The 19,652-nt window shown below is 48.0% G+C and overlaps 1 protein-coding gene across 2 annotated transcripts in view; it reads left to right on the forward strand.

Annotated features, from left to right (window-relative positions):
- Window positions 1-19,652, forward strand: part of LOC146813671 (solute carrier family 22 member 7-like) — a 482,730-nt gene that overhangs the window by 321,469 nt on the left and 141,609 nt on the right. For both annotated transcript variants that reach the window (XM_085610167.1, XM_085610168.1), the window contains exons 5-6: window positions 17,186-17,354; window positions 17,486-17,609. In XM_085610167.1, the coding sequence (XP_085466293.1) occupies window positions 17,186-17,354; window positions 17,486-17,609 (293 nt within the window). The remainder of the gene's footprint in view (window positions 1-17,185; window positions 17,355-17,485; window positions 17,610-19,652) is intronic.

Consider the following 19,652-nt stretch of genomic DNA (forward strand, 5'->3'; position numbering starts at 1 on the left):
CCTAAAGATACCACAACCCCCTTCATTGACCAGGGCCCTACCGGACAGGAGTAATGAACTGGCAAAATATTTTGACTCTAAAGTCTCCCACATTTTAACTTCACTTCCACAGCCCAACCAGCTACCCTGCTGGGACAACGTGACGCCTGACACTTGTCCAGTAGGCGACCCTCGCCCGCAGCTTAATGCTTTTAGGGCGGTCTCATCGGACGAAGTTGAAAAAACTCTGGCCAAGATGAAAAGTGGCTCTCCCCGTGACCCTGCTCCCATGAGGTTTTTGAAAGCAGTCGCCTCTGCGATTGTTCCTCCAGTTCTGGAGTTGATCAATGCCTCACTGTCCCAAGGCTCCGTCCCTCCTAGTTGGAAGGGGGCGGTAGTTAAAGCCCTTCTCAAAAAACCCCAATTGGATCCCGCTGATCTGGCCAACTACAGGCCGATCTCGCTCCTCCCGGGCATCAGCAAAATTGCTGAAAAACTGGTTAACGTCCAGCTGTCCCAGTTTCTGGAATCTAACAATTTGCTGCGACGTTCCCAAAAGGGGTTTCGCCCTGGCCATGGTACGGATACTGCCCTCCTCGCCGTCATCGAGGAGGCAAGGTGCATTTTGGATTCGGGGGGGTCAGTGGCAGTGATCCTCCTGGACCTTAGTGCAGCCTTTGACACGGTGAATCACCGTGTCTTGTTCCACCGGCTGGCCAGGGCAGGACTCGGGGGCACTGCGTTGGCCTGGATAGAGTCATTTCTGTCGGGCCGTTAGTTCCAGGTCTGGGATGGCAACTCCCGTTCTGACTCTCTTCCTTTGACAAGTGGGGTTCCCCAGGGTCCCTCACTTAGTCCCACTCTTTTTAACGCATATATGGCCCCTCTGGAGGATGTAGTTGCCCCCTTCGGCATCAAGATTGTGAGCTATGCGGACGACACGCAATTGGTCGTCTCTCTCTCACATCTTGATCAATGCCCAGATAATCTCCTGCACTGCCTCCAGAAAATCCATCTCTGGATGTGCGAGTCCTCACTCAAACTTAATGGGTCCAAAACAGAAGTTATGCTGATGGGCAAGAAGTGGTCAGCAATTCCATCATCTGTTTGGCCCGATATTATGGGTGAGGTACCCGCCCCCAAGAAAGAAATCAAGAGTCTTGGGGTCTGGCTCGAGCCGGACTTATCAATGAAAACCCAAGCAACTAAAACAGCTGGAACCTGCTTTGGACTTATGCGGTCAGTCCGCAAGATCCTTCCTCTGCTTCCCCTTCAATCCAGGAAACTCCTGGTTCAAGGACTGGTCCTTGCACAATTGGACTACAGCAATGCTGTTTATTTAGGAGCCCCTGAAGCTACTCTGGGCAAGCTACAACGAACCCAAAATGCGGCTGCCCGGATGCTGATGGGTCTTCCTTCCAGAACCTCTGCCAGACCTGCGCTTAGGGCTCTCCACTGGCTGCCAGTGCGAGAGAGGATCGAGTTTAAGGCAATGTGCATCGCTCACAAGCTCCTCAATGGACAAGGCCCTTCGATCCTAGGAGATATGGTTACCTCGTACAAAGCCTCGAGATCCCTGCGGCCGGACAATGAGCGATTGGCAAATGTCCCCAAGTTTAGGAGGCTGCGTACTGGAGGCCGTCGCTTCTCCGTAAAGGCAGCCATACGCTGGAATTCGCTTCCCCGCAGTTTGTGGTTGGAACCCGGCTACTTGCGCTTTCGCAAGCAGCTTAAAACTCTGCTTTTCCCTAAATAAGTTTTTTCCTCCCCTCTTGGCCAATTTCAAGCTCTTACAGCGCGGGGATGCCTCCGGGTCACCAGGCGCTTTACAAATCTTTAAATAATAATAATAAAGGCTCATGGTTTGTGCGTGTGGGCCCTTTTTATTGGTCCATTTGTGGGTGGGCCTCAGTTTGAATTCTTGGTGGGTGTGTTATAAGGGGTGGTTGTGAGTTTGCCCCTCTGTTTGCCTGTTTGGATGTGGCCAGGTCAGTCATTTCCATGTTTTATGCACTGTAGACGTGTTTTGTGGTGTTGTGCGAGTCGAATAGACCCTCCTTGTGCTGTTTTACAGTGTCCGTGGTTCAGTATGACTCGTTTCGTTGTATTTGCTTCTGTTTTTTTGTGTGTCCGACTCGGTCATACGCGACGTTCTCCACGGTACGAATCGTACTCTGACACGTTCCCAGGGGTGCGAGTCGTACAGGGGTACGAGTCGTACAGGCATACACCCCCATGCATTGAGTATGTACGGTGCGTACCCCAACATTGCGTATGTACGGTGCGTACATACGTGATGTTGTTGTAAGGTGCGTACATATGCATGGGGGGGCCTGTACGTCTTGTACCCCTGTACGACTCGCACCCCGGGAACAACTTTTCCCGGGATACGAGTCGTACAAAGTTCGCTTCGTAGCGGGTAAAGTCATTCCCCGTGTACCGGACGTTTTCCGTACGATTCGTAAATCGGAAAGCCGTTCCAGATCGTACTTGTATGGTCAGACTGTATTTTTCGATTCGTACGGAAAAGTGTCCGGGTCAGTCTCGTACAACTTTTCCCGATCCGATTCGTACGGATCGGGCCGATCCGTATGTATTTTTCCCGTACGAATTGTACTTCATGGGTCGGACGGGACTTGTACGATTCGTATGGAAATAATTACGGATGCGAAACGTACGAAAAAAAAAAATACAGGATCGGAATCGACCCCATAATGTGTATATCTAATTGATGAGATTAAAATTTTGGAAATAAAGAATTTCATGAAACAATATTGCACTATACTCGCAATCTCAAAAATATTTGGTATACATTGATGTGTATACATTTCTTGATTGTGGCCCTGAAGAAGCTTATGGTGAACATAACACGTTGGCTAAGAGCAATTGTATGAATGCAAATATGGAACCAATAATGGACGTTCATTAATCACAAGCTTGAACATATGTGCATTGCCTGTCACAAACTGAATTGGATTTCTAAACTTAGGGCCTGACTACAATGGACTGAAGAACCTGAGGTGGAGGTGCGGTGGCAGTCCGGGACCGCAGCACCAGTGGTCCGACCACGGTATTACAAGTACAGTGGTAAGACCGTTTAGGGACCTCTACAAACACCAGGGAACTGTGTTCCCTGGCAGTAGCGTGGTGGTCTGGAGCAGCAATATGATTGGCGGTGCCACTGCAGCACCGCCAACCATATTCTGAGTTTCCCCACCACCAGGCTCTTCATGGTAGAGAGCCCGCCATGAAAAGGCTGATGGTGGAAAAACAAAGGGGGCCCTATGGAGCGCCGTGTTGCCCCTCTACACTGAGATGACGTGGTGTGGCCCCTCTGTGTGCATGCACGACCAGTTCCTGAACGGCATGGACTTAACAGTTCATGCTGTGCAGGAACTTGCTTTGCCATTGCTATAGCGGTGCCTTTTTTCGAAGGCACTGCTGTGGGAAAGCCAAAGGACCGCCCGCCAGACCAGGAGAAACTCTGGCGGGCGGCCGGTGTTCAACTTTGGTGCTGCTGGAGCGGAGCGGTGACGTTCCACCCCGCTCCTGCAAAGCCAAAGTCCCAATCCGCCCCTTAAATTTGACCTCTAAGGAAGGTGCTAAGCAATATTTTGGAATTTTTTCAATGTGGACAATTGCTTTTAGCTACACACTAGTAAGTAGTTTATTGGAAAGTGGAAATCGTGCACAGAAACCACCCAATGACAGATGCAAGAAAATATGTCATTTAGTTCTTCACCTACAAAAATCTCCTGCAAGGGTTTGTGGTTAGAATTTACCTGAAAACTCCCACCCTACTTAAACTGCTTGAATATTTTCACAGCCCAAAATATTGCAAGAGCTTCCTTTGCTATAGTAGAATACTTTAGCTCTGCCCCTTTAAAGTCCAGAAGCAAAAGCTATGATGACCTTATTGTAGATTCGAACCGGATTCAGGGCCGGACTCGAAACAGCATTGCTAGCATCTGTGATCAAGAGGAATAAAACTCTGAAGATCTTGGGCAACCACGAGTTGAAGCTTGATACTGTCAAAATCCCCTTGACAAGCCTCACCCCAAAGAAAGGTGACACCCTTTTGGAGAAGAGAGCGTACATTAGCTGTCTTGCTGCTAAAATTCGGTACTAACTTTATAAAGTTCTTTCATTCCCAGAAAGGTTTGAATCTCAGCCTTCTTTTGCCGTGCTGGTAAACCTTGTATGGTCTTTCCCCTTTCCTCATGTGCCCTAGGTAACTTAATTCAGAGCACCAGAATTTACACTTCAAGGCTTTCAGTATTTACACCATGCTCTCTCAACACATCCGAAAGAGTCCGCAAACATACCTGGTGTTCAACCTACATCTCACTAAACCCACAATGTCATCCCAGAGAATATAACCCGTAGCAATCAGCTAAACAAATCTGTCATGAGCTTCTGGAATACTGTGGCTGCACAGCAAAGGCCAATCAGCACCCTGTTGGATGGGTGTATGCCAAAAGAAGTAATAAAAGTCAGATTTTGGTCTTAATTGATGGTATGCTGGCATCAGATTTAGAGAGGAAAGTAACTTTGCACCTGCTAATACACTCACAATCTCATTACTACTGGGCAATGGGAATCTATTTTGAATGACTTTTTGTTCAATTCTCTCAAGTCAATGCAAAACCTGATCTCACCGTTCCCCTTTTTTGCCACTACGAGTGCCAAATATTCAGTGGCCTCAACTGACTCCATGACCTTTTTCCGTGCATAGCCGATCTAACTCAGCTTTCACAGTATCTTTAATACTGAGCATAAAAGCTATGAGGGTCATTAGGATGGCGTGGAATGGGACCACCCGCCATTAGTGCGGGTGTCCCGTAGGTGAAATTAGGATGCACCCACCACACTCGCGGGCGCATCCTGCATTCCTGACATTGCGGCGGGCGGTGCTCTCAGCACCGCCCGCCGTAATGCCAAGAAGGCATGTCGTGCACTTCCATGCACAACATGGCTGGCACCGCGCGGTGCCTGCCCTGTTGTGCATGGAACTGCAGGGTGGTACCATAGGTACCCCCCATGTGCACCCCCCACCCCTCAGAATCCCTGGGGGCATGCAACGGGCCCCCAATGTCAAAAACCGCCTGCATTTCCGTGGCGGCTTTGCCGCCACGGAAAGGCAGGTCCCCGCCTGCATTGTAATATGGATGGCGGTGTCTACCAGACGCCGCCACCATATGAAATGCTTTTCCGCCCGCTAGCCAATGCGGAAAAGTGGCGGACGGTCTTCCCGTCCGCCGGGGTCTCCCCCGCCAGCGGGCGGATCGCCATAAGGGCGGTGGCGATCCGCCCGCTATACTAATGGCCCCCTATGACTTTATAGGCAAGTGGGTGTGCATCATGTTTTAGGTCTCGCTGAGTCAGCGGGCATGCGCTGCTCGGAGAGACTTTAGTAGGTGAGTTTTCAAAGTGCTGCTGGCTGGTGACAAGCTTGCGTTCACGCAAGCGTGCACGCATGAACCACCAGCCTTCAGCGCCATCTGTCTTTCCTCTTGCTTGCTCCCTGCCTCCGCCCCCCAGGAGCCCTCATTGGCATACTCTGATCCCTCGATCGACCACCACTTCAACAGAAAAGACACGAGTTCTTGAGTAATGGCAACAACTAAAGACAGTGCGAGGATACGCGGGAAATGCTTTTTTTGTGCAAGGGAATAAGAAATGAAAAATTATTAAACGTCAAAATCTTGGGTGCATGCTCTGTTGCAGGAGACCAAGTATAAATCACGTTACCTACAGTAAACAGCTACTATAGAAGGCTGTGTGGGTAGAGGCCACTAGGTTGCCGAGCGCGGTTCCACGCAGATATTCTGAACACATTATTGAATCAAAGCGTGTGCACTGTCGGGAATAGTGTACTTGTTGAGGAAAACTGCATGATGGCATTTTAATGTCTGTCGTGTTCGCAGGTCATTCATAGTATGTCTATATGAGGCCAGTCAGTGGGTCCCATGTTCCACTTGGAGACTATATTTGGCATTGTTGTGAAAGTTTCATGTGTGCAAAGTGATATCTGTTCGTACCCCAGCAGGAGAAGCTCGTTTACGGGCAGTTTTCGCCATTATTTCTACATTAATGACTTCGGTGCTCAGCTGTGTGTATGTACTACTTATTGTGAGTGTCTAGCACCCTCTAGTGACTGCTTTTTCAGTGTTGCGCAGTTCACGTATGCACAAAGGGTATCTATAATACTGCAAGCAACCGGGGCTGTATGCTCACCAAGCTATTTCGAACCACTCGAGTGCAGTTGCCTGCTCTGAGATGCAAGCAAGGCTGATTTCATGCCCCCATGTTGGAAAAACTGTTACTATTGCTCACTATTGTAGTGCTACCGACACCTGTAATTTACAGCGCTTAGAAACGACAGTAAGTTTGTCATGGGCCGCTAAATAGAGTGCGTGTTACCATTAAAGCGACCTGCGTCCACTTCGAGTGCCGTTCTTGCGGAAATGCGATGTTTGATGAAGAAGCAAATGCTCCTGCTTTAATGTCAGTCACGTTTTCGACTTGCGAGAAGAGCCATATCAAAGTTAATCTACCGTAAGTGATAATAAAGTTGTTTGTTTCTGATGGACACTGTTTCTGTATCCCAAGGGCGGTGTACATCCCAATGTGCTGCAAAAAGAAGTTTGCATCCAAAATGGAATCCCAGCTGTGGTGCAAGTTGTGCACTAAGGGTTTCTACTTGTTGAGTTTGGAATTGACTGTTTCTCGCAGCCTCAAACATGAATGTATGTCTGTGTGTGTTTGGTGTGTGCGTGCCTGGGCGTGTGTGTGTTTCTGTGTGTGTGTGCATGCCTGTGTATGTGAAAGCGTCTGTGGATGTGTGCGTGCCTATGTGTGTGCCTGTATATGTGTGCGCATGTGTGTGTGTGTGCGTGCGTACCTGGGCCTGTGTGTGCGTGCCTGGGCGTGTGTGTGTATCTGTGTGTGTGCATGCCTGTGTATGTGAAAGCATCTGTGTATGTTTGCCTGTGTATGTCAAAGCATGTGTGTGTGGGCATGCGTGCATGTCCAGGGCAATGCAATCCTGCACTTCTGTCAAGATTAACATAAAAATTAATGTTATGTTTGTATCACATTTGCCCTTGTCAGAATAAAAATAATGCCGATGTGGCCAGGCCTCGCCTCGACATGGGGTTCCAATTAGCTGTTTCCCTCCAGCCTTTAGTGTGTTTTAGGTCAGGCGGAGCTCAGTGTCGTGCTTCATGCGAGGGGCGAGCTGAGGTCTGGCATTTTGTTATTTCGAAGCATGTTCCCCTGGTCAGAAATGTGAGCACACACATGTTTTGAGTTAACTCTTGTTCCCACCCTCCTAGACGGAACGCACGCCCAGACATCCTTAGGACAGCAGCGTTTAATATGTGCGGTGTTATTGAGGAGTCTTAAATACTCATGTAAAATGAGTAAAGCAGGGTGCAGTATTGTTGGGGTGCATAGAGAGCGGAGAATGAATAGAAGAACTTTCATTTAGAAGTTTTAGGTAATTCACAGAAATATTTGTCTGTCTAACCACAAAATCCCCCGAGCTGCAGGCTCTGTTTTCAATGACCTCTCTGTGGGGAGGCGGGCCAGAGAGAGAGATTGGTGTCTGTCTCAGAGTGTCTCTTGCCTCTTCCTTACTGGGTGTTGCACAGCTCTGTCTTTTTAGGTGTCTTAGTCTGTCTCTTTCTGTGTCTGTCTCAGAGTGTCTCTTGCCACCTCCTTAGTGGACGTTATAAGGCTCTGTCTTTTTGTAGGTCCTTTTCTATCACTTGTTGTGTCTGTCTCAGGGTGTCTCTCGTCACTCCCTTAGGTACTTTGTGGCAGCTCTGTCTTTTTATAGGCGCTTGCCTGTCTCTTTTTGTAAATGTCTGTTGGACTTGGCCCTTCTGGCAGGTTCACCCCTAAACTTTTTGCATTTATCTTAGCTTTTTCCCTATGTGGTGTAAGTGGTTTTAGGCCTCTAGGCACTTTTACACTGTGTCCCAGTGGAAAGTGCGTGCGCTGTTACATTTAGTGAGACTGACCTGCCCTCCCATAGGAATGTATGTGTCCATGATAGTTCCTGATGCGTGGGGAGTGCAGGGTCGAGTTTGGTATGTGCGAACTCGTGAGAGTGAATGCTACGTGATGATGTGTGCGGCGTTAGTGTGTCTAGTATAGAAGTGCCACTTCTAGACGCTGGCATAAATGTGAAGTGACTGTCTGGCGTGTGATTGGCTGGTGAGCCTGGCTCCAGGAGTCAGGATGGGTCTGCCCCAGTGGTGAGTGGAGAGATCTGCATGTTGATGAGTGGGAGGAGTACACCTGGGACCTGAATAGGGCTGGGCTTTCCCCACACAATGCTGGCTCCGCCCCCTGTGGTGCGGCTGATGACCCTGGCCTGTTCTGTGAATAGGGAGAGGGGCTGAGTAAAACAAAGTGCTCAGGAACCAGTTGCATCTGGTTCGCCCCTTCCCTACACCTTGAGACAAAGGAAACCTGTGTATAAAAAGGGGCTGTGACCCCATGTAAAATGTTCTCTGCTGATCCTAACTGGGGGGCCTGCTGCTGTTGGGCGCCAGGAGAGACCGCCACTGGGGACGGCCTCCCTGCCTGGAGGGCCCTGTGAGCTGGCCCCTGGGCCCAGCCCTTGCCCCCCCCCTGCCTCCTAGAAGACTTTGTTCCTGGGCCTTGCCTGGGAGGAGCGCTGGGTCTTTCATGGCCGAGAAGCGCTTTATTTTTACTTGCTGAGGAGCGCCTTCGTTGTAACCAGCAGCGCTGAGCTGCGATAATTTACGAGGGAACCCCGACGTGGGATTCCCCCGCTTTTGCCCTTGATTTGTCGCGGGTGCCCACCCCGCATTGTGGTGCTCGTTGGCGGGTGCCCACCCCGCTTATGGCGTAATTTCAACGGGTGCCCGCCCCGCAACCATCTGAATACCCCTAGCGGGTGCCCACCCCGCCAGGGACTTTATGTAAAGATAACAGGAGCCTACCCCGCAGAGGAATTCACCGCCGCTGGCCCGGGGGCTTCATTGCAAGTGCTGGGCCCACCGACGTCAGCAGCATCCCGCTGGGATTGGTCCCAGGCCTCAGGGATTCCCGTTGCGTCACCACTAGGCCGCGCCGGGATTGGCTCCCGCGGTACGAGCCTCCCAGTGACTCAGAGGCTTGGCCTGGCAGCGCCGCGCTGGGATTGGTTCCTGTTCCCTGGCGTCACCGCCGAGGCCGCGCTGGGATTGGTTCCCACGGCACGAGTCTCCAAGTGACCGGGAGACTTGGTGTTGCGGCTCAGAGCAAGGGGAGGGAACAGCCCCCAACAACGAGGGGCCCGACGGAGAGGAAAGAAGACGGGAGAGGACGGGAGCCTACCCCGCCTCCCCGAGTGCCCCTGCAGAGTCCCGGGTCCCAGGAGGGGGCCTGGGTGAATAGGACGACAGCGCCGGAGAGCGAGACGGTGAGTGCGTCCCCGCGGGTCACTCCTCTGCTCCGCGCAGCACTTTCCCTGCTGTAGAGCCGCCGAGCGGAACTCCAACATCGGGCCCATTGTCTTTGAGGGCTCGCGAGTCCCCCGAGCGGGACTCCAACAAAGGGGGCATTATTAATCAAGAGCGCCAGTGCGCTCCAACGAGGGGGGCATTGCTAATCTAGCGCGTCAGTGAGCTCCAACGTGTGATATACTAATTCCCAGAGCCTAGGTGGCCCCCCTAGGCGCTGCATATTTGATTTAAAGGCACAGTGGTGCCCAGGCTCCTTTTCCCAGCTGCCCAGCACTTAGTGGGCAGCTGCAACGTTTAGGTTGTGCCCCTATGCCCTGTTGCGTACGCTGCGTTGGCAGCCCAGCCCTTGCTCTGTGGACAAAGGGCGTTTGAGCCCCTGAGAGGCCAAGTTGGCCTGGGGACAGTTTTCCTGTGTGGTGCCCTCACCTAGGGTGCATGATTATTTTTACATGTGTACTTTTGCGCCATGTGTATTGCCTTGATGCTATTTTTATTTCTAACTATGCCTATGCGTAGAAGAGGGTTTTTCCTAGTATAGGTTATGCTAGTGTGTTCATGGTTCCCTGGTTGATATATGCCTAAGGTGTTTAGGATTGCGTAGGGTGTACTTACCTGTTACCAGTGGTTACTGGTTGTGCGCTACATTTATTATTTGTTCTACATTTCTACATTTACAATTTGGTGATTTGTGATGATTCTGACAGTGGTCCATGTGGCCCTGTCTTGTGTAAATAGTCCCCTGTAAATTCCGCCCAGTGCCAGTTGGCACAGTGTAATTTGTGTGAATATTATCTAATGTGTTTGGTATAATACAAAGGCTATTTTTATATATAACCTTGTGTGGAGTTTCTTTTGTAGTGGGCCTAGGGTGTTGTTGCTGTGTGCGCGCGCAAACGCTTTACACATTGCCTCCGGGATAAGCCTGACTGCTCGTGCCAAGCTACCAAGGGGGTGAGCAGCGGTTCTCTTTGGCGTGTAACTCCCCAGCCCTGTCTTAGAGTGGTGGTTTCTGCCTGGCTTTTGCGCAAGCCCTAGCCAACCAGAAATCCCATTTCTAACAATGTCTCTTTCTCAGTGTCTCTTGTCCCTCCCTTAGTGGACGTTGTGGAAGCTCTGCCTTTTTTTGGTCCTACTCTGTCTCTTTTTGTGTCTATGTTTGTGTCTGTCTCAGAGTGTCTCTTGACGCTTCCCTACTGGATGCTGGGGCAGCACTGTCTTGTTGTAGACCGTAATCTATTTGTGTCTGTCTCACATCTCTCCCTTTGGGTGTTATAATGAGTACACTCCAGTCTTTCGTCTGTAAGAGTGTCTCTCGCCGATCCGTTAGTGGATATTGCAGCAGCTCGGTCTGTTTGTAGGTCCTCGTCTTTCTCTTTTTGGGTCTGTGGCAGGTCTGTCGCCTTTGTATGTCCCAATGAGAACGCTTAAGGCTTGGGTCTATTTCAGTTTCAGTCTGATAATGTATCTTGTCACTCCCTTAGTGGACCTTGTGGTGGCTCCGTATGTTTGTAGGTCCTAGTCTGTCTCTTTTCAGGTCTTGCCTGAGCCAGCGCATGCGCTGCTCGGAGAGACATTTAGTATACGGGTTTCTAAAGTACTACCAGACCTCGCTGGCCTAACGCTTGCGTTCACGCAAGCGTGCACGCGCGCAGCCGCCAATCACTGCTGCACGCGCACCACTCGCGTGCTTACCACACAGCGCGTCCCGTCCTCGCGATCGCGATCACTTTCGCTTTGATCGCGATTACTTTTGCTTTCACGGCCACGCGGCCGTTACTTTTACGGCCGCGCGGCCAATGCTTGTTTTGTTTGTCTCACGCAGTGTTTCTCGCTGCTCTTAGTGTTACAATGATAATGCTCAAGTCTTTGGACTGTCTCAATGTCTTTCACATAATGTCTCTTGTCGCTCCCTTAGTGGACATTGTGGAAGCTGTCTTTTTAGGTCTCGCTGAGTCAGCGCGCATGCGCTGCTCGGAGAGACTTTAGTAGGTGAGTTTTCAAAGTGCTGCTGGCTGGCGACAAGCTTGCGTTCACGCGCGAACCGCCAGCCTTCAACGCCATCTGTCTTTCCTCTTGCTTGCTCCCTGCCTCCGCCCCTCCCCCCGCCTTCGCGCTTACAAGCATTTGGGATTCTCCCAGTGGGTGCATCTCCGCCAAATCTACAACATTGATTATTCTTAGAGTGGCACAGGCTCACCAGACCCTTCCTCACAATCTTAATATTTACACTAAAACAACTCTGCGTCACTTTTTGATTAAACATGCCAATGCTTTATATCTAGAGGAGATGTTTTATTAATTTCCAGGCTGAGGTGTTCGACATTGGTTCCTATGGCTGATCCAAACCCAATCAGCAGGATAACTTCCGGCTACACAATTTACTCTAAGTTGATTCTTTATCTTTACGTTTATCTTGCGGGTACGTCCTGAAAATCCTTCATTAAGAGTGTGCCGCGAACCAACCAACTTTGTACAGCGTCGGGAACTGAAGAGGCGGGGCAAGTTTTATGTTAATTATTTTGTCCCCCGCGCTGCCTCACCCCTTTTTCCTGATAGCAGCCGCAACCGAGTGTCTGGGTTTCTTTTTTGTGTACTTCACACAATCGATGCAGTAGCAACCTTACCCAATTCTCGATTGCACCAACTTGCCAAAGACGTCAATAAAATTCATGGATCCGATTTACACTAAGCTAGCTTGTAGATATGAAGTGATCACTTTTCACTACCTGGGCTTGTAAAGTCAGCGATCACCAACTCAGATTCCAGAATGTGCCTTTGTTTGAAGAAGTCTGGCAAGTTTAAGATCCGCGATGACGTCGCTCACTGGATGGAATCCTTCATGAATAGATGGTGTAGTAGAACTTCAGAAGGACTGGTTTAACAAGCAATAGGCATTCCTCAAAGTGGCCCCATCTCATTTTTGTGACATCACAAAGCACCCTGAAGGCCTCCGAGGGTCTGATCGCTTTCCACGCTCCTCACATTACATGCTCTGCCCCGGTCGATTCGACTTAATGGTTTAAAATTCAATGCAATGGTATTTCCTTCTAGCAGAATCCAGACAACGGCATTCCTCAAATTCCACTCCAGCACTTTGTTGTCTTCAGCATTACTTTTTTTAAAAATCTTACTTTAGTGATATTAATTTCCACTGCGTGCCATCAGGTAAAATGTCTCCTCATTTCATCCTAGAAATGCTCTTTTGTTTGAAGACATCTCATTACATTCTGTTCCAGCAGAATACACCGCAAGGCTTTCCTCGACATTCAGGTCAGAGATTTTGGCATTCCACTCTTTGAGATTCAATGCCAAGATGGGTAATAGCCTGGCACGGTACTGCACTAGTCTCCACCAGCTTTTACTCCATTACAGAAGATAACATTCCATGACCTGGCGCTCCCTTACAAGGCATTCCACTAGATTTGTTAACACTCTCTTTGAACATATTTACTTTCAAGGGATTCCCTTCAGGCAGATTCTACTCCATGCCACATAATTAACAGAAGATTTAATAAAACTGTACTTCCGTTGTATAACTCCCATTCAGGTATATTCAGCTCATGGGATGCCACACCGGCTGTTTTATTTCACTCTCCGCCTCCAAAACTCGAAATGAGACAATGTGGCAATGCTGCAGCTGGAAGTACTAACAGACACACTTCGTATTCAGTGGCCCAGCACCAAAGTTTGAGTCAGGGGAAACCGAGGGTACAGAGCAGTGAAACAACGTAATAAGCATTAGCAACGCAAAACTCGCTTATGGGCAAACTATTGGCTTTGTCAATCAGGTAGAAGTGGACAACGGGAGGGGAAGCGGACAGTCATCGGGAGGGAAAAAGAAGAGGCTATGAAGTGGCCAACGCTGGGCACGTAATAGCACTTTTTAGGTCTCGCTGAGTCAGCGCGCATGCGCTGCTCGGAGAGACTGAAGTAGGTGAGCTTTCAAAGTGCTGCTGACTGGCAACAAGCTTGCGTTCACGCGAGCGTGCACGCGTGAACCGCCAGCCTTCAGCGTCTTCTGTCTTTCCTCTTGCTTGCTCCCTGCCTCCGCCCCTCCCCCGCCTTCGCGCTTACAAGCGTTCGGGATTCTCCCAGTGGGTGCATCTCCGTCCGGCAATATCACGCCCACCTTAAATGTAGCTTCCATCGCTGCCTCAACGTGCTTTCTCTTTCCACAAACTCAATGTTTGTGTTCCTTTATTTCGAGATGCTTTTAGTATTACTGTTTTGTGACTTAAGGAACATTAAGGAAATGTTACTGTGAAATTGGACAACGTTCACAGTGTTTATTTCTGATCGCAGCGGCTGCTTCATGTCCGTTGCACCATTCAGGGAGTCCTTTCGTTGGCGCTTTCATGAGGAAGCTGGAAACTTTTGGCACATTCTCTTTAAAAGCACAGCATGTTTGCGACTGCTTAGTCGATTAGACCTATATTGCGCTTTAGATCTCAAAGCGCTATGGTGGGTGCAGCAGTTATACCTCATGAAATATGGGGTGCATCTCACAAGGAGGGGGCAGGTTTGAGTGCACATTGGTTGCAATCGAACGTTTAAGATGATGGGCTGTGTGTATCAGCACTCAGTCTTCGCTAAGTGATCTTGCTTTGTTTTTGTTGTTGTGTCAATGCTTTGCTGCGCCCGTTTGACTTACAACGTGCTTTCTCTTTCTCCAAACTCGATGTTTGTGTTCCTTTATTTTGAGATGCTTTTAGTATTACTGTCACACACACAACCACTCACACATACACACAACCCCACACACAACCACAACCATACACACAACCACACACACAACCACACACACAACCACAACCACACACACAAAGGGAGGAGACAACTGCAGCAGGACCTTCAGCTCGATCAGGACAGCAGAACCACCGGAAAAGGAACCCCTCGGCACGACCTGGGCAGCAAGAAGTTGTCACTGGAAACGTCGTGATCCTATGAACAATAGTGTCATCAATTATCTAATCCAAACTATAAACTGTGACAAATAACATCCCTATATATTGCAGTACCACAAAAACAGCAATAAGCATTGGCATAGCCAATAGGTCTCACCTTTGGGACCTTAAAGGTGTTTTGCAATGCAACAGTTGTTGTTGCACTAAGGATATTGTGCTGCATAACTAAATACTTATAAGGTTCCAAAAGCGAGACCTATTGGCAATGCCAATGCTTGTTAAGTGAATGTGGTGAATGTACCCTGGCACGCACCCATTCTTATGTCAGACTACTTCTGAATATTCTTTCACAAATTTCTCTAGCAAATCTTTATGCATAATGGTGACTTTGTTAACCACAACCTGAGGGGATTCATTGGGGTCAAGAGATACATCCAGTTCCTTCTGGGGTGGCCAGCTTATCACAGAGTATCCCACAGCAGGTACATAGACCTTCCCTACTATGGTCTTATCCCTAAAAGTGATGACACTTTTATGGATACACCAACATGTCTATATGTTTTCCCCATAGCTATAAGGTGTCACATCCAGTTCCAAAAGTTTAACTTTCACTTTGTCAGAATACATCAGAGACAACGATAAGGCAGGCCCCTGAATCGATCCTTAAATTGCTTATGGAGGAGTGATAACACTGTAAACTGTTGACACAGTCATTGACCTGTAACGCCACAGTCTTCAACTCGGTGAAAACTTCCAAATTTTTCTCGCTGTCACTACTAAGTCCACAACATTTTCATATGCCGCCTTTTGCCACATGAAGTACAAATCGATTTTAAGGCGTGAAGTGCAGCTTTGAGAGCGGATGTGAATTTTTGAAATAGCAGAGATAATTAATTTACCATTGTGCAGTCTAGAGAGGAGCAGAGCTTGAACCAGTCCCTTTCTGGATTGCTCCAGTAAAAACAATTAAAGTCACAGGCTAGTCTGAGCTGGATTGGCCTTTCTGACCGTGTTGTTGATGTTTATGCATAGCTTGAGTTGGCTATCACGAGGGAACCCAAGCGCAATGGTCAGTGCCCAGTCCAGAATGCTTATAGAGTACAATCAGTACTGAACCTGGGTGGCAGAAAACCGAGGAGAAATAAACCATACTCAGTGTTGTTGGGACTAAATCAGAGAAGATGAGTGATCTTCCAAGGGTCTATAGGATCCAGAGGCTTTTCCAATAAGGAGATGTCAGAGGGAAAGGAAATATTGACAACAAATTGGTTGTATCATACTGATGGTGTAATATGCTAGTCTTTAATGTTGTCACCCAGGTTTTCATGATAGAGGCTGTAGAGTGTGGGGGCTACAACAGAACCTTGAAAAACTCTTTGTGGAGCCCGACCAGGGCTACAGATGGAGACACAGCTTTTATTCTGTTGCACACAATTCACAGCCTGCATAGTGCCACGAATGCACAACACATATAACTTCTAGCCCCTGCAGGGGTGCTCTTACAAGACTAGCTAGATATATCCCCCTTCGGTGGGTAGTATATGCTGCAGCCAAACCCCACCATATTCTTGAAACATTCTTATGAGGATTGTTAGAGAGGCATTGACTGACAGAGGACAAATTGGCTTAGAAGCCCATCTACTCTTCATTGTGGCTTGATCCATTTCTAGAAAGCAATACTTGTGTCTCTCTCCTGAAAGGTCCACATGCCCATCCTGGTGCTTCCTGGTCAGATGCTCTCCTCTCACAGCTTTGTAAACAAAGTGTCAATATCTTATGATGGCGTCATATTGTTTTGGGCTCAAACTAGCGTGTAGTACGGACATCTGCATGCCTGTGAGCAGAGCTCCCTTATTGCTTCACTTTTTGCTTCAAACTGCCCAGAAGTATTTATTAAATTAAGATTTTCATTCTCTAACTTCCATTGTGTGGGGGGGGGGGGGGCAAACAAATACTTTGTTTGGATAGCTGTTATTCTTTTGCACAGAAGCAGGCTAGGCCCCTGAACTGGTTTCCTTGAGGATGATGTAGGATATATTTACCTAGTGATAAATATGACCACCTTCGCTAGCATGTCAAGTGCCAGTGCTTCTATTTGAAATGCAACTTCTCATCATTTTCTTAACTGACAAGTTCTGTGCTAGGGATTCTTCTATATCACCGCCTTTCACAGCAGCAACCAAGGGCACCTCTTTGTGGTCTCTCTTCTGCTTCTTCTTGCTGAATCCATACACAAAACTGAGTTTCTTTGTCCGATGCAAGAGTGCTTGCACGACTGGGGCCACCATCTTGTTTCATGGTGGCAGGCCACCAGGAATCTCTTGCTGACCTTTTTTGCTGCAAATAATTGTTTTCAGGTGCAATGGTACAGTTGGTCCAAAGAATCCAAGAGTATAACTCCCACAACTCTCCAGATTGCCTAGTGGGAGCCAAGGGATGGGAAAAGTGTCCTGCTAACAATGATCAAGACAGGGGCCTTGTTGAGGCACATCTGCTTTTTCAGCCTCTTGCTTCATGCAACTTTGCCAGTGGGTAACAGCAGGTCCAAGCCCCCGTGTGGACCAGTTTGTCCTCCAATCCAGGTCAAGGAAATGCTGCATTGGAATTGCTCTAGAAGCTCAACAGCTACTATGTGCTGCTGTAATGTCACCCTGTCAACAGGTTGTGGTCTAAGAGAAGGTACAAAGAAATAAATGGCCCACAATACAACGTAAGGGTCAGATAAAGGAGGTGAATTATCCCTTTGATGAAATTCCAAGATCTTATGTTAAAAGGCAACAGACAACTATCAACATTTACTCGTTGCATCTTCTCTTGCAGGTGTAGAGTGGATGGACACGAAGCACCGCACCTTGGCCGGGTGCCTGAGCAGCCTGTTCTGGAGCTTCGGGAGCATGCTTCTATCCCTGGTGGCGTACCTGATCCGGGACTGGCGCTGGCTTCTAGTCGCAGCCACATCCCCATGTATTGTGATGATCATCAGCATACGGTGGGTGACACTATGCCCTCTCGCTGTCTGTGTCTTTCTTCTGATCCTTCGCTCCTCTTCTTTTTCCTGAGATCTGAAATTAGACATATGTGCACACTTTACTTAGGCTTCAGTCTGCTCTCTTCACACAGATGGCTTCCTGAATCTGCAAGGTGGCTGCTGACCAAAGGCAAGGTGAAGGAAGCTCACACTCTCTTGGTTCAATGCTCTTCAATGAATGGCCAGGCACACTTGTCCTCCAAAATTAGCACTGAGGTGAGATGTTGTGAAGTACTACCCCATACTGGTAATGCATAAAACCAATCCTCTGAAGGATATCTCTTTCACCCTATCCTTTTCCTTCTGTCGGGTCCACTGCGATGAGGAAAGGGGTTTGCAATATACCACATATCCTAGCAGTGACCTCAGGGTGCTGTAAGTAAGTTGGGTGAGAAGTGGTACTGTTTGTGGTTCAATAAGGTACCCGAAAACTTTCAAGACTGCAGATGTATGGATGGAGAGAACTCCATCAGGAGTAGCGATGTATCTAAAACTTGCATCAGTCTTGGTGGTGCACAGAAATAAGGGAATAAGTAGTGATTGAATTATCCTAAACAAAAGAAGCAGAGGTCTATGTCATGAAACACCCAGTCTACAAGGAGTAAACCACTCAAGTGAGTTTTCCCATCTGGTGTCTAATGGAGGTTATGAATGTAAAGCACAACTTGTTCTTGTTGCTAAAGCCTACTGAGCAGGTAATCTGCTTCAGTGTGACCTCCTTGCAGGCGATGGAGTAAACCCCTTGGCTTCCCATGTTTAGGCTGTTCCCATAACCAAGATTATCTAAAAACTACATTCAGAATGGCAAGGTTGTGCTGAATAGCCAGTTTCAGGAAGCCTCTATGGAAGAGGTGCAGATTGTAAATTCAGGAGCTCTGAATTCACAATCAGAAGGATATGATTACTATATTTTGGACCAGGATGGGTTTTCTGTCCTGTTGACCGAGGCAACAACAGCTTCATAGGCATCTGTTAGCTGACATCCTTGCAGCAAAATAGGTCTCTTGACTGAGTGGGTATTAGCATCACCATCAGGTGAAGCCAAAGGCATAAGTGATATCACCAACGCAAGTTAGCTGATGTGCTTGAGGTGACCAGAAATGTACAAGACAATATCTTGTAGGTAGGAAGAACCAGTAAGTCATTGAGCATTAATGTCATCATGAAGGTTCAATGCAATATTCTGTATGCAAGAGGTAAACACAGCCAGTGGGCATTAGAATGATACTTTGTCTGCCACCACTATCACTGACAACATGATCAGCTAAAAGTGAAGATTAAAGAGGAACCGTGAAATCACCAGGCTATGAGGTATGTCACATGTAAGAGGTTTACTGAGGAGAAGAAAGATGGGAAACTAAACTGTTTTGCTGGTTGGAAAGAAAACGTGTTATCTTAGTGCTACCCAATATATGACAACTTCAGTCTCAAAGCTACCGCTGATAGCGTTGAAAGCTTCCGAGATCCAGCAGGACTAGGACTCTGGTATAAGGATAAAACTTTACCGCACTTGTGTGGAAAGGTCTATCACCCGTTACAAGAAAGTAACATGGAGATATCAAGATTTTTCCTTTGAACTTAAATTTTTCTGGGGATGTGGTTAGCTGTGGTATTTGGTTCCAGGGTCAAATGGTACCCAGAGAATTCTACCAACCCCACACACTTCTGAAAAGTAGATGCCTCAGAGCGTCTACTTTTCCAAGTTTGTGAGAATTTACATGGCTCCCTCCACTTTTTCTTACCCAGGATGCACTGCAAACATAAAACTGGTTAAAATCACAACCTTTCCTCACATTTCTGTGAGGAAAAAGTTCCAGAATTTGCGATTCTACACTTCTCCCAATAAAAACAGTGCCTCACTTGTCGGGGTGGGCCTATCGTCCACAGAAGGAACTGGTCAGAACTCACTTTGTGAAATAAATGTAATGTCAATCTGGTCTTTGCAAGGTATTAGCTTTGGCCTGTCACAAAGACTAGCATGAGGTCCAGCCACGTACAGGGGCAGCATGTTTATCAGGAGAAGTGTGGAAGGGCAGCCCATCCTGAAGCTACGACAAACAAAAGAGAAGCAATTTGAGTTTCCCATCATCATAACAAAAGATGTTAAGTGCTTAGTCTGGATTGGGCTCCACTCCATGATATAGGGATGACAGATCTAGAATGCTATAACTGCTGATACCTCCAGCCATATTAATTGTAGCAGTAGTATTTGGTAAAAGTTGATGATCAATTCATACTGTAGTGTTAAGATTTCTCAAG

Source organism: Triturus cristatus, chromosome 6 (genome assembly GCF_964204655.1).
Source record: "Triturus cristatus chromosome 6, aTriCri1.1, whole genome shotgun sequence".
Classification (NCBI taxonomy): domain Eukaryota; kingdom Metazoa; phylum Chordata; class Amphibia; order Caudata; family Salamandridae; genus Triturus; species Triturus cristatus.